General features: G+C 40.9%; 3 protein-coding genes across 3 annotated transcripts in view; 2 read left to right on the top strand and 1 right to left on the bottom strand.

The window, feature by feature from the left end:
* Positions 1-4,700, top strand: part of LOC311106561 (scavenger receptor class A member 5-like) — a 54,678-nt gene extending 49,978 nt beyond the window's left edge. Inside the window, exon 9 of the mRNA XM_084148941.1 lies at positions 3,028-4,700. Coding sequence (XP_084005067.1) covers positions 3,028-3,161 — 134 coding nt within the window. The 3' untranslated portion in view covers positions 3,162-4,700. The remainder of the gene's footprint in view (positions 1-3,027) is intronic.
* A 2,184-nt stretch (positions 4,701-6,884) lies between these two features.
* LOC311106495 (lymphokine-activated killer T-cell-originated protein kinase homolog) lies at positions 6,885-10,848 on the top strand. Its single transcript, XM_084148843.1, has 6 exons — positions 6,885-6,948; positions 7,156-7,346; positions 7,541-7,850; positions 8,479-8,608; positions 9,872-10,045; positions 10,182-10,848. The coding sequence occupies exons 2-6, from the start codon at positions 7,168-7,170 to the stop codon at positions 10,412-10,414; spliced, it is 1,026 nt and encodes a 341-aa protein (XP_084004969.1). The 5' UTR covers positions 6,885-6,948; positions 7,156-7,167; the 3' UTR covers positions 10,415-10,848.
* Positions 10,849-10,969: 121 nt separating this feature from the next.
* LOC311106457 (N-acetyltransferase ESCO2-like) lies at positions 10,970-15,533 on the bottom strand. The gene is made up of 11 exons (XM_084148793.1): positions 15,423-15,533; positions 14,766-14,831; positions 13,763-14,654; positions 13,570-13,657; positions 13,416-13,479; positions 13,093-13,243; positions 12,832-12,963; positions 12,543-12,632; positions 12,240-12,383; positions 11,563-11,747; positions 10,970-11,340 (listed from the first exon to the last, which is right to left on the bottom strand). Exons 2-11 carry the CDS (start codon positions 14,816-14,818, stop codon positions 11,208-11,210), a joined length of 1,932 nt encoding a protein of 643 aa, XP_084004919.1. The 5' UTR covers positions 14,819-14,831; positions 15,423-15,533; the 3' UTR covers positions 10,970-11,207.
* Between the last annotated feature and the right edge of the window lie 44 nt (positions 15,534-15,577).

Here is a 15,577-nt window from a genome sequence, read left to right as displayed (position 1 = left end):
ATGACCTTAAAACAGAAACTCTGATCATACAGAGTGTTTTCGCCAACATTCTGAGGGAAAATATTGCTCACACTCAAAGTTCAGAATGTTTCTGTGAACAAACAGATAGAGTAGATAGACTAGGTCCTGGTCCATTCTCAACAATACTGTTGGTCATAAAGTATATGGAAAACAGTATGTAACAATATGTACAAACACATCCTGTTCTTAAACGTGAAAGGAAGGGCCTCCTTTGAGCATTAGCGATACTACTTCTTTGGAGGTAAGACACACAGATACATAAAATAGCTGAAATTGAGACATTATTTCCTAACTACACACATAATTCTCATTATAGATGCATATTTATATGATATATCAGACAAACCCTGGTATTAAAAGATTTGATGGTCTAGTCTGCTGGCTCCAGCCAAAGCAGAAGATATTTGGCCTCTTATGATCTTTCATCAAGTCTGTCTATGAATCCCGTCACCAGTACACAGCCCCTGGTAGGCCTATGGGGAGGAGGCCCACATGCACATCTGTAAACTCTCATCGTAGAGTGAAAGAATTTAACGTCTGATTCAGGTTTATAAAAAGCATATTGTGCTTTTTGTGCTCGTTATGTTGACAGCATTCAAATATAACCCAAACGAAGACCAGGAATTAAAACGTGAAATCTGATTCAAATGTGGAATAAGACAGACATGCTTATGCTAATGTACTTTGTGGGAACCTTTTGTGGGGAGAGTGACATCCTTATGACATTGCATTTAAAAACGAATATTATGTGGATTGGTTTGATATAATATATACACTCAGTATAAAAAACATTAAGAACACCTTCCTAATATTGAGTTGCACTCCCCCCTTTTGCCCTCAGAACAGCCTCAGTTCGTCGGGGCATGGACTCTACAAGGTGTCAAAAGCGTTTCACAGGGTTGCTGGCCCATGTTGACTCAAATGATTCCCACAGTTATGTAAAGTTGGCTGGATGTCCTTTGGGTGGTGGACCATTCTTGATACACATGGGAAACTGTTGAGTGAGAAAACCCCAGCAGCGTTGCAGTTCTTGACACAAAACGATGTGCTTGGCACCTACTACCATACCCTGTTCAAAGGCACTTACATTTTTTGTCTTGGCCATTCACCCTCAGAATGGCACACATACACAATCCATGTCTCAAGGCTTAAAAATCCTTCTTTAACCTGTCTCCTCCCCTTCATCTACACTGATTGAAGTGGATTTAACAAGTGACATCAATAAGGGATCATAGCTTTCACCTGGATAGTCCCGTGTAGCTCAGTTGGTAGAGCATGGCGCTTGCAACGCCAGGGTTGTGGGTTCGATTCCCACGGGCAACCAGTATGAAAATGTATGCACTCACTAACTGTAAGTCGCCCTGGATAAGAGCGTCTGCTAAAAAATGTAAAAAATATATCAAATGGATTCACCTGGTCAGTCTATGTCATGGAAAGAGCAGGTGTTCTTAATGTTTTGTATACTCAGTGTACAGTATCTGTGTGATTTTCCTGCATGTATATTATCCCTTGTTGTTATAAATCAAACCAAGTTGGAGTTATGTTAGGCATATATCTAATGTCTTTCTCAAACCTGCTTATTTGGCAAGTAGGTAAATTAGATCCCAAATAGAGCACAGTGGTAGAACAATAGAGGGAGTGGAATACCATCTGGACTTCAAGCACCTAAAAGCATTTTCTTTTGGGTGTAGATCATCTTTAATTTTGTAGATAGATTGTAGCTTCCATCAATGTAATTGTCTGCATCATTTCCAATCCCCAATATATTTGTTTAAATAAATATATTTATATATATTTGTAAAATATATTTTCCTTAATTATTTTCCCCTAACCCTACCACCCCTCCCCTAATTGGAGTAAACTAATGGGCAACAACACTTAGGCTTCTACTTCCAGCTTATACATACTATATACATTTTACAATAGTTATCTTTTGTTTGTTTTTAATCCCATCCTTCAGCTACCCTTACCCCCTCCCATCTATCTCTGGAGGGTGGTGTCTCATGTGTTTGTCGGCCTCTCAGCTCTGTCTTCAATGTAATTGATACCACAATAAACCCAATTTCAGACGGAGACTCCATGCCAGAGGTCCCCTCTGGTGGCGCTTGGCTACCCTGCCTGGTGCCTGTGGACAGCGGAGAGAAGAGGCTTGCTCCAGTCTCCAGAACATCTGTGTTTGTGGAGCCATGACATGCTCTCATCCCTCTGCCAGATATCTGCCTCACATTAATGCTTCCAAGGGCTCTCAAAGGAGAGTGGTGTGATGAATAAGAGGAGCCTGAGTATGACCAGACCAGACTGCTATCACACTCTATTTCATTCAGATAAAGGCTGTGATTTGAGAATAAAAACAATAGAACAGCAGAGCCTGATACTTGGCTGCCCCTATATTCCCTCCCTTATCATCTCATCTGAAAACCATACTTTTCTGTAAGTCCTGAATACTGGAGTCGATCTGGCTGAGAGGACAGATGTGCACTGTTAGGTTAATCTTGACTAAAGTGTTTCTGAACTCTCTTTCTCTCGCTCTCGCTCTCTCTCTCTCTCTCTTTTTCTTTCTTTCTTTCTTTCTTTCTTTCTTTCTTTCTTTCTTTCTTTCTTTCTTTCTTTCTTTCTTTCTTTCTTTCTTTCTTTCTTTCTTTCTTTCTTTCTTTCTTTCTTTCTTTCTTTCTATCTATCTATCTATCTATCTATCTATCTATCTATCTATCTATCTATCTATCTATCTATCTATCTATCTATCTATCTATCTATCTATCTATCTATCTATCTATCTATCTATCTATCTATCTATCTATCTATCTATCTATCTATCTATCTATCTATCTATCTATCTATCTATCTATCTATCTATCTATCTATCTATCTATCTATCTATCTATCTATCTATCTATCTATCTATCTATCTATCTATCTATCTATCTATCTATCTATCTATCTATCTATCTATCTATCTATCTATCTATCTATCTATCTATCTATCTATCTATCCATCTATCTCTACAGGTACTGGGCTCATTTGGATGGATGATGTGGCCTGTGTTGGGAATGAGGACACCATTCACCAGTGCAAGTTCTCAGGCTGGGGTAAGACAAACTGTGGGCACGTGGAGGATGCGGGGGTGACATGCAACACCTAACACCCACCATTTTAACCCCCACCGAGTTCAGTTAGAAACTGCTGAGATGAATTGCAGTTGACAGGCAGCGTGAGGTAGAGCAGAAGGGCTGTGTCCTGCTGTCCTTTACCCACCGACCGCTGTGGGCAGCTGATTTGACAGTTATGTGCAAACATGCTTTGATTCAGACCCCTTAGGGCCTCTTTGATGGCTATTGTCCATGTAAAGTAGGTTTATCAATAGCTGATACTTCTTAGCTGAACTAGATTCAGTGCCAAAAATGGACCAACTTAAATAATGGTCAGTCACAGATGTTTGTCAAATGTTTTGATAGATAAAGTGATTACAAAGAACAGAAAGGGGAACAAATGCCATTTTAAATGGATGTATGACTTGGCCCTAGAACGATTTATTGGTTTGTGTCTGACAATTTTACTATTTCTGCCTGTGGAGCCAAGCATTGGTTTTTATCATCATGAATGAGAGCCTCTCTCTCTCTCTCTCTCTCTCTCTCTCTCTCTCTCTCTCTCTCTATCACTCTCGTTTTTTGCTTCTCCCTTCAACTGGCTTTATTTTATTTTTTTTACGTTAGAGCGTAGCCAAAAATGCCACCCTCTTCATCGATAATTGCAGGGGCGGTTTAAAGATTGACGCTTGGTTTATGTATGGAAACCATGACTCTAACGATGAGTAAGACTAATTACAGCCTAAGAGGGCTAGTTACAGTTTGGGGAAAATAAAGTGAAATGGTCAAACATGGACAATGAATTGAGGTTTCTCACAGGAAATGAAACAGGGAAATATGTATTATTGTGTGAAATAAACAAAACCAACCCCTGATGTAAGATACTTTCACATGTAAATCACGTGTTGACATGATATGATGTCTGTAAGAAAAATATTTCTGTAGATGATCCCTTGCCAAATATTGATTTGTGATAAGCAATACAATGTGCTGAGGTCCTGAGGGCTAGGTTTGATCCACTCTCAGACACATGAATCTGGACTATCTCAGTATTTCAGCTGGAGCATTGTAGCAGCTCCCCTCAGAAATGGTCCTCAACTTTATCCACTGAGGTTCATGCTCAGACAAGTGCTATAGAGGTGTTGCAATGCACTCGTTTTCTAAGCCAACAGCCAAGGATAACACCTTACAATCTCTATATATATTCACTCAGATTGATCATGCTTCCATCTTGGGAAAGGTCCTTCAACAGAAAAGAAAGGAGAAAAAATATTTTCTACTAAAAATATTTTCATACTAAACATTTATTCTGGTTTTGTAGAAATAGATATTCCTACAGTATGTGATCATCGCTATTATAATCCTGTCTCAAATATTCAACCAGGGTGCAGTTAGTCTGTGAACATAACAGAGGTTTTTCTTGCATGGATCTTCAACTGTGCTGGAAATGAATCACTGTCATGCAATGCTGTTTCACATACATTTAAGGGAGCAGACTGCACACATTTGCTTTGTATAATAGGGACCACAAACCCAGGTTCCCACTTTTGTAATTGTTCATATACCGTTGAAATAATAAAATATACATTTGTTTATACATGTGGACTTGATTATTTTCTGATTAAGATGAAAATGGTTCAGGTAGTTCAGTAGAAAGCTAAGTAATCCTAGCCCATACTCTAGATACATCAAGAGAACAGGTGACGAGGGACAGAGGTTGGGTATGGCATCTCTGGATTGACAACTGAGAAGCAATTACCTTAAAAGTGGTTCCACATGAAGGACGAATATAGAAATGATTGCTGGAGAATCACCTGATCACCTCAGCATATGGTGAGCCTAGGGAGAACAAAGACCCTGAATCACGGCTGAGGGAAAGATGCTTCTAATCAACATGTTTGAACTTTTATTGGAGGAAACATTTCTTTGGAAGGTAATAGAACATATTTAATTTTGTCATGTGAAATGTTTGGGTTAATCCGCTTCATACACTCCCATTGTGAAAAGTCCTTAGCATCTGGAACTGTCTCAAATTATTTTCTACCCTCAGTTTTATGTCAAACGCAGAAAAACAAGGTATGACAGAGGACAATATTTATGAAGCTATAATTCAGGGGAATTTACAGATGGACACAGGAACCGTTGGACTCCATTATCCTCTATAGTTCCCAGAGGGCCTCTCTCTGGCATCAACATCCATGACTGTCACATTGAGTCAGCTCTGTAAGAGGGTTTGAAATAACAATCAGTGCAACCATTTATAGAGATTTTGTGCAAGGGGTAGTGGGCTCAATAACTATACCTCTTCAGTCCATTTATAGAAAGAAACGACATTGTTCAGAGCAGTTTAGGGTCACGTCACAGAACACAGAGAGAGAAAGAGCAGTTCCAGCAATCAGCACTGCTAGAAGTGTAAGATTCCCCAGAGCCCTCCAGAACGCCCCCATGTGCCCATGTGTATTCTGTACAGGATAAGTTGTATAAGAAAGAGTCCTCCCTTGAGATTTGACAGAGGCCGTTTACTATTGTAAACTAGAGAGAGTTATCGGTGGCCGTTGGCCTGGATTTCCTGAACAATGTTCCGTCTCCTGTGTCTGGGAGGATAAATGATTGAATGTTCAGCTGAAGATGCAGCTGAGAGCTGTGTTGGAACACACATTCTGTCAACATGTCCATATAGCTAAAGAATTGATTAACATATGTACACTGGATATTATCCAAAATACTGTAAAGCTAAACAATAAGCCATAAATGGTCAAAATGCAGTTGATTATTCAAGTAAATCAATGGACAAATAAACCATGTCCACAGAACGACGTTTGACATTGAAAACATGCATGAAATGATTAAATTGTGGATTTCCCCAAATCTACCCAATTTGTGCAAAGCCAGGGACAGCTCCTTCTCCCCATCCAGAGCCCATGCTGAGGTCTGACCAAGGAACACACTCTACTCTTCTATAAAAACAACCACAACATGTAGCAAGCCCACAAAAATTAGCTAATTTCCCTCTGAGGTTTATTTGAACATTTGTTTTCTAACCAGACACTGTCTTCTTCATATTAAACTATGTTTCTACAATATAGCACTGAAGGAAAGAGAGGAAACTACTAGGTATTGGGTATTGAAATCATTTTTACTAGGGATTAAACAGCATGCAGTGCCACCTGGAAGTGCAAAATGGCTTGGGCATGGTTCGCAAATTGCTATGGTGATGTGGTGTAGCAATGCACATGTGGAGAAATGGGGCGAGAGACAATCAATGTGCCCCAACTGTGCTTGGGATGATTTCAGACACACATGCAGCAGACATCTGCTCAAATGTGGCTGGATAAATAACAAATGAAACACAGAATTTGTCCCTGGATCTGCAGAAAATCTGAAAGTATGGATATCTGTTCCACTACTGGACCCCAAAGATACAAATGTAAGAAAAACTCAATATTAGGAAGTTGTTCTTACTGTTTTGTACACTCAGTATAGACGTGTCCACAGTCCACATACAACTTTCCTCTATATTTAGCTCCTAAGTCTGCCCACTGCTGTGGTAATCAATATATTTTACATGACAAATATTTTCTACAAGCATAAACAGTTTTAAAATCAAACCAGAAACACCATTAGCTACATCAGTACTTTATATTATACACAAAACAATGTGTTAATGCCCCTGACCTGTATTTCAGATAGTTGGTAGGCTACATATTTTTAAAACGCGTTTTCCTGTCATTTTGGCAGATTTCCAGTTTGTCCTTCTAGGGCGCCTGTATTTGACGTACGAAAACAATTTTGGGTTTTTAAAAACTGGGCGCGTTTTCTACTGCATACAAGACAGAACTATTGGTAAGAACAATCACTGAATTTATTCATAAACCTTTATCACATTATGCTGTAGTTACGTGAAAATATCATAATAGCACTTGAGTAAGTTAGGTCGTTGATCGCTAACTTTTGGTCCTTGCGATAGATTACTGACTGTTGTTGAAGTTAGCCTAGCTAGCCAGTTTTGCTAGCGTTGAGGTACTTTGACTCAGTCTTATGTGTTCACAGATCGAGGAAAGAATGGACTCTTCTTTTGCCAGTGATGTGAATGCATTTAAGACGCCCTGCAAACCAGACAAGATGAAAAGCCTTCTCTCTGATGGCGCACCCAGTCCTAGAACCCCCATAACCATCCCTGCCTCCCCTTTCATGAAGAAACTGGGATGTGGAACTGGGGTGAATGTTTATCTCATGAACAGGTTTGTTTTGTGTTATGACCTTTATGTAGTTGATCCTTAATCCTAGCTAGCTATAGACATATTTCCATATGTCAAATACACATTGGTGTATCTTTCCTATACATCTCTTTACAGTATATTCTGTCATTTAGCTTCTCAATATCACCTATGGTGTTGGTATGTCATGAGTCATGTTCCTATGTGCTCTTTTCCAGAGTTGGTAAATTGAACCAGTCTCCTTGGGCTGTTAAAAAGATCAACAGCAAATGTGCCTCAAAGCAAGTGGGTGTATACCAGAGACGACTCTGTGACGAGGCAAAGATCCTGAAAGGCCTGGACCACCCAAACGTTGTTGGATTCCGTGCCTTCACCACTGCCAAGGATGGCTCCAAGTGCCTGGCCATGGAGTATGGTGGGGAGCAGTCCCTGAACGATCTGATAGAGAGGAGGAGAGAGGAGGGCCTGAAGGCTTTTCCAGCCACCACCATTAACAAAGTGGCCTTACATGTGGCGCGTGGCCTACAGGTAACATCCTACTCATCTGTTGAACCCAGTTTTCACCTGGTATTGATCTGGAATGGGTTACAATGGGAGGAATGGAGATATTGCTTGTAACATAAAGCTGTAATACCAGGAGTACTGTAGTGTAGACTGGATGTGATGTCATCCAGCTCATCGATATGGATGGGATTTATTCTCATGATTTGGGGCAGAGAGGTCATGTAAGCAAATATAATTCAAGATTGCTATTATACATTTTCCCCACTCAATCATCCTCTGATGTGAATAAGGGGTATTTGAGTTTCTCCTCCATTGGTGTCATTACATGAACTATTTCAGGTTTAGGATTTCAAATGTTCTGTAATCCCCTGAGGGGGTGTTGCTCTATGCTGCAGTTTTTAAACAGCATCATTGCTGAGTGTAGAGATCTTTGATTCATGGCCTAGTTATGACCAAATCAACTGAAAAAACACCATGAAAAAAGCCCCTCTTCAATGGAAATTATTTTCCTGTTTTCTCTTTCACTCTCATTGTTCCCAGATGCTTAATGTTATTCCATCTTTCAATGTGAATCAAACACATATGACTGTGTACAATTGTTACAGAAAATATATGAAGGAAATGCTGAAATGTATATTTGTTTCACCTCCAGTACCTTCACAACGAGAAGAAGCTACTACATGGCGACATGAAGTCTTGCAATGTTGTCATCAAGGGCAACTTTGAGACTGTCAAAATCTGTGATGTGGGAGTCTCCTTGCAGTTGGATGAGAATATGAAAGGTAGATATCACCATCTGAGCTGAATCCATGCACTCAAACACTGGTCAAATAGGCAGAACTTGGTGTTTTTTCTCCATCTATTGCTGTTGTTAGACAACCTGTCTTTGTCTCTGTTTAGAAAGTGTGAACCTGAGAAATTAGCTGGATGTAAACACTGATTAGGACCTGAACAAAATGCATTCCTAGCCCTCTTTAGTTTTGGTCTTGGGGTGTAATGCCAAACATCTGTTGTTCCTGCAACATAGCCTGTTAATTACATTTTTGTCATTTAGCAGACGCTCTTATCCAGAGCGACTTACATGAGCAATTAGGGTTAAGTGCCTTGCTCAAGGGCACATCGACAGATTTTTCACCTAGTCGGCTCGGGGATTAGAACCAGCGACCTTTCGGTTACTGGCACAACGCTCTTAACCACTAAGCTACCTGCCGCCTATTTCTGAAATACAAGAATATATAGACTTGTATTGTCCTGCCTTGTTCTTTGAGAGGTTCTATGACCTCATGAAGAAAATCTGATTGATGATTTTCACAATGTTGTGCGCGCTCATGTCATGAGCCTAATGGAACACATGCCCAGGGGTTACATCATGCTCATGCTTTCTCAGAAACACAGCCTTTGAATTCATAGTAGTGATGTTGTAGGGAGGGGTATAGAGTAACAGACAATGTGCAGGTGGTTTGCTTATGTAAACAATGGATTTTCTTCATGAGGTCATAGAACCTCTCAAAGAACAAGGCATGACAATACAAGTCTATATATTCTTGTATTTCAGAAATAGGCTGTAGACCTATACATATGTGAACACACAATAGTGAATAATTCGAAGTGTCAAGTGAAATGCAATAAGTGTTGTTAACCTCAAACCAAATACAGAAGAGCTTTGTGTTTGACACACATCGATACTTGTATTTAGAGTAAAATTGCTAATAGTTTCAATCCTATCATGGTAACTTTAATGCGGTTTGCTTGTGAATGTTTTGAGCAATGTGTGTGTGATTTAATTACAGTTATAGAGACATTAACATTGGCAGGAACATAAAATGTATTTTATAATTGGGCTCTTAAGCAAATAAATTCCTCATCTTTATTCTTCCAACGTGTTTATCTTACACATATGTTCCCAACTTTCGGAAATTTAAATTCTATTTTTGGATTAGCTGAGAACCACCAATACTCACAAACTGTTGGTCAAATGTAACAATGCCCAGTAAGCCTAAAAACCAAGGTTTTAATCACTGTATAAAGTGTTCAAACCTCTTCAGCGAGTAACCCCAAAGCAGAGTATGTTGGCACTGAGCCGTGGAAGCCCAAGGAGGCTCTGGAGGAGGGAGGAGTGATCACAGACAAGGCAGATATATTTGCCTACGGACTGACCCTGTGGGAGATGATGACTCTGGCCATGCCTCACCTGGAGATGCTGGACAGCGAGGAGGAGGGTAAGGAGAGTTCTGTATGAGAGTCTAGAACTCTTTTTAAAAGGCAATTTCCCTTGTTTTGGATTTATGTAAGACTTCTGTCCCATACAAGATAACTTGCTCAGTAATAGTTTTTAAATCATTGTATAATTCTCAGATGATTCAATGGATGAGGACGACTTTGATGAGGATGCCTACTATGAGAAGTTGGGCACCCGACCGGCGCTGGACTCTGACAGTCTTGGGGAAGCCTACCAGAGAATGGTGGAGCTCTTCTGGCTCTGCACGGAGGAGAACCCACAGAAACGCCCCTCTGCTGCCCAAATAGTTCAGGTTCTGGAGTCCAACATGCAGGCGGACAAAAATAGTGAGGTCATTGTCATAGACTGACCAGTTTCATCTCAAGCCATACTGTAATGTTGACTGGACCTGTGTCCAGAAACCTTTCCTTTCCTGTTTGTCTTGACTTATGTAATATCCTTGTATTATTCTGTCCTGTACTCTTCTCTAGGCCTGTACCCCTTTGTCAGGTGAAATGTTGTAATTAAAATGATGTGTATTTCAGTATACTGCTATGAAACAAATAATTCAAAGGAGCAGCTTTTTCCTCCGGTTGTTTAAACTAGAATTGATTAATACTTGAGCATTTTAGTCATGTCCTGTGTATTGATGTGGGTATACATTGTTTATACTGCACAATCTGAAACGGAATGTGTGATGTCAAAATAGATTAATTCTATGCTGGACAATTCAGGCTGTAATTTTGGGATATTTCCCAATGCATCATGAATGTAGATCATGCTATTAAACAGTGGCACACATCTAACCGTTGGTTGTATCGCTGACAAACTACTCTCCCCACAATATACCCATTTCACTAGAAGATTCCATAATTCAGTGTAGATGGAGCATGATGTATTTTGTCAAGAAGTTGGGCTTCTGAAGTGTGATGAGTAAAATTTTTATTCAAACTATATACAAGCTGTAGAAGAGAACATATACTTCTGAGTTCAACACTAATGGAATTTGACTGCAACAGCCATAACTTGCATGTTCAACAAACCTTCAAGAGTACCTTTATCTCTCTGATTTAAATTAAACTTCTCAAAAAGGGGCAAACATTGATCAAAAATAATCTTCTCACAGCATAAAAACACAATTGTGTCCAAACTTGTCCTTTAAGTTAACCAATGAAATTGTAGACCATAAACGCAGGCTTCTCGCAGTACTTTGTGGCGAACAGTTTGCCGTCTGGGGTAGGGTCGGAGAAGGCTATTTCCTCCTTGGTCAGGTGACCCCCATACATGAAGGAGTTTCTGAAAAGGACAGAAATACATTCAGATTAAAAAAATTGCCATATATTCAAAGATATTACTTTTGCTGATCAGGAACCTGACATCTTCCATTTAGCTATATATCACTGAAATTAGCCCTCAAACCAGTATACCCATTTTGCTGATTTTCATTGTTCTCCTCACGTCTCGGTTTAACAAATCAAAAGTATGTTTGCACTACCTAACCTGTAATAATTCCCTAACCTGACTGTGTCGAGCATGCGTGTGGCAATGCCCTTCCTCCGGGCCAGGCTGAACACCCAGATGCGGCTGACCCCACAGATTGCCTTCTCTGGGGTGGTAGAGCAGCACCAGGCCCTGTGGTGCTCCATGAAGTCCCCCCTGGTCATGTCCTTTGTCTGCTCTGGCTGCTCCAGTACTCTGAAGCCCTGGAAACAAAGGACAGGATAGACCAATCACTCATCAGTCACTCTGCTAAATACCCCTGTAAGATAGCAATTCACTCACCAACTACACCTAGTTTGATAGTGAGAATATTCACTCAGTGTTTACAAAGATCTGACCTTTTTACCCCTCAAGAAGGAGACCAGTGGTAGTTCCCTGTCGTACACGCTCTGCAATGAGGCAGCCGATGACCATCCCTTCACAGGCCACAGAAATGACCATGCGCAAAAGCTCACGTCTGATTCATCAAAGTTTCATATTTGACTCTGAGCATATATATTTTTCATTTCTTGATCAACCAGACTTCATCTTTCGCGTGCACGCCACCATAAATTAACATTATCACAGGCCTTTACATCAGCATATTGGGGTAAAAGACTCCTGATCCATTCCTGAAAAACTCACCATTTGTTTGGAGCGTGACACATCGGAGCAGAGCGCGAAAGTTTAGCAGCACAGGAGAAGAGAGTAGTTACCTGTCGTATGTGCTCGGCAATGAGGCAGCCAACCACCATCCTATCACTGTTCACATACAGGTAGGTTTTAGCCTGGCTGGGGCAGCTGAGGGACACTTGTTGGAAGCCCAACTCGTTGTCAGCAAGTCGCCTCACATCTTCTGCCTGATAAAACATCATAATTAAGCATGAGCAAGTGCGTTCACAATTCCATTCACACCAAATGCATAAACACACACCCTATGGGCCTAGATGAAAAGTAGTGCACTATGAAGGGAATAGGGTGCCATTTCAGACGCAGACACTGATATGATTGATATAAACCTTTTTGACAGCGTATTTTGGATCATCAGGTAGAACCAGAATGATTTTTCCATCCCAGAACTCTGCTACCACCCGCTCTTTCTTCCAGCCCTGGGGATGAGAAGAAAACATTGATTAAGCAACCGTCGGAAATCAAGAGGGAGAGTGGTCAGTCACACTTTTTTCGCTAAACCACGTCAGCGGTTTTGGCAAAGCTTTGTGGAAAAAATAATGAGCCACTCTAAAAGCAACATAATTAGAGCAACTTGTACACATCGGTGAGGGGGAGGAAACGCCTGGGCGTACGTACCACAAACTTAATGCTGTCCAGAAAGCGCTGGTGGAACTGTGTGTGCTGGAAGTTGTCTTCCAGGCTGTCTGCGCTGTAGATCATGCCACAGGACCCACACACGGTGGCACCAAACTGCTTCTGGCCAGCATCCTGAGGTAAACACAGAACAGAGCTAAGAGCATTAGCAAAGCTCACAGATGACAGGGTGAGAGAGATCGCCAACGGTCATCATCAACGTTTCCATTCAGCATCAACGTTTCCATCAGAGGATTTACTTACAATGATGAGTTGATCATCAGCCTCAGCCTGTTTGTTAGTCTCCCTCTTCTTCCTGGCACTCCTCTCCTTGGCAGCAGAGGGAAGGGGGTGACCAAGGGCAGAGGGGGTGCTGCAGTTCACTGGAGAGGCCAGATCTGCCTTCCTCTGGGGCCTAAAGGCAGACCGGAGACATGAAGTGATAAATGCATATACACATAGATACACACCTGTATACAGTGTGTGGAGTTACTACTATTTGTCCATGTGCAAGACTGAAAATAATACCATCCCTGGAGGGCAGTGAACCATTCTAGCTAAAAATAAATGGAACTGTTTTTGCCTACCTCTTTGATGCAGATCCAAAGATCGGATACACAGCTGAGGATTCTACAGTATCGGCTGAGGATTCTATAAAAGGGGAGAGAGAAACCATTAATGAAAATGAAGACATTTTAAGTAAAAACATTAATGTTAATTGACCAACGATAAACAACCAACCTTTGACTGGACTGCTGATGCCTTTTAATGGGCTAATATCACCGAGATCAAACACTGCATCAGAGCCTGCATCTGTGATAAAGTCCTCCTACGAACAGAGAAAGAACAATATCCTAAATGTAGTATGGATACACGATGCTTACAGACAGTGAGATTTAGGCTAAACACTATTCCACAGTGATATACAGCTCACCTGAGTGTTTATTTCTGGGGATGCTGGACGTGTGGGAGACGGAGATCTGTTTAACACAATCCTGACTTCCTTGGTCATGCCGTATTTCTCTGCTATAGCTCTGGGTGACAGGGCCTCGGGTGACTCTGGACTCTTTGGCACATCCTGGACACAGGGTGGAGAATCTGGCTCTTCCTGCAGTTTGTTCACTACAACAGCACATCGCTGTGGAGAGGGGGCTTTTTGCACTTTTTCTTGCTTTCCCTCTGACGCAGGAACCATGGCCTTTGTTTTCTCAAAACTCAAAGCTGGCTTGGTAGATTTCGGGGCAGACTTTTTGTACATTGAGGTGTTTTTTTTTCCTGTGATGAAAAAGGCAGCCCCAATGAAGATTTTAGGCTTAGGCTTTAAACCGCCGAAGGTCAAGGTGATGCCTTTTTTCAGCTCCACTTGCTCTGTGCTGGTGGGTGCTCTAGGCTTTGAGGAATTGATCAGGCTTGATTTGGAGTTGGTGTTTCCCTTTATGCCAGTCTTCATTCCGTGTACAGTGGCCACCTTTTTGGCCTTGGTACTTTTAATTTTCTTCCTCTTCTTTTCAGCAGCGGTTGGCATTCCATAAGGATCCACAGTGGTCAGCCTTGGAGGTGATTTGGTCTCATTCAGCATCTTCCTCTCCAGGGGTGTCAGATACAAAGGTTTGCGTTTACCATAGAAGGACGCTGTTACCACAGCAGGCTCGAATGGAGAGCCTCTCTTCAGAGCAATCTTTAGGGGAGATGGCGCTGGGGATCTCTGCGGAGATGGGCAGTTCTCTTTCTCCTGGTGTTTGACCGACATCTTTAGTGGAGACTGGGGCAACCGAGGTGACATTCTTTTGTGACTTCCATCTGTAACAGGCCTTTTGGCTGAGTTACTAAAAATGTTGGAGAATAATAAGGATGTTAGGCCCTACTCAATGTTATATGCATGATTGATTAGTAACTGATTTAACACATGACTTACTAATACACATCTTGTCACTCACCTGTCAGAATCAATTGAAGAGTGCTTCCTCTTCCTTGTAGTATTGGGCATCATGTTTTTAACTTCACTGGAAGAATAAGTAGAAGTATTAACGTTAGCTAGCTAGTGACCCGCATTGGAGAATCAACAGGTAGCTACAGTAGCTAGTTAGCTAAATTAACCATGCATAAATCAGTTAGCTAGCATATCTAGCTACAATAATAGATCATTGCAATGTAAACGTAATGGCAATATTTAAACATTAAAAGGTTAATATCTTGAAAATAAATACTGTATTATGTTAAGACAGAGCAGTCTTTGTTTGCCAGCTGGCTAGTTCAGTGGCTGAGTGAATAATTATTGGCGGGATGAATCTGACACAAATACACTAACTACACTGTGGCAGACAAAGCTAACGAAACGTTTGTGGGAATGTCCTTTGTGTGATAAAACTTGCCAGCAACTTTTCACTAAAAAGTTGCTAATATAAACTAATTTTAGCTAAGCTGTTACTGTTGTGGTTGAAATTATTATTGGCTTGTTAGTTAACTAACGTTACTTTAGCTTGCAGCGTTTTGGTGCAAACAAACAACTGACAGGCAAAACAAAACGTAAAATGCCATCTAAACAGTTAGCTACTTAACTTTTATCAAAAAAATTGTTCTTCACAAATACATACCAAATCCGAAGTTATCCACTATGTAGCAAAGTTGTGGAACTGTGGCTTGTTTTCCCCGCGGTTCTTGTGAAGACTGTTTTTGAACAGCGCGCCCAATGACTAAATGAGCGCGTCTCAAAATTTTTTTGGGCAACATGACCTAAGCGGAAACAGTT

Source organism: Coregonus lavaretus (assembly GCF_964263955.1).
Source record: "Coregonus lavaretus genome assembly, chromosome: 31".
In the NCBI taxonomy this organism is placed as follows: domain Eukaryota; kingdom Metazoa; phylum Chordata; class Actinopteri; order Salmoniformes; family Salmonidae; genus Coregonus; species Coregonus lavaretus.
Note: the sequence above shows the minus strand (reverse complement) of the source record. Positions and strands in the feature narration are given on the sequence as shown.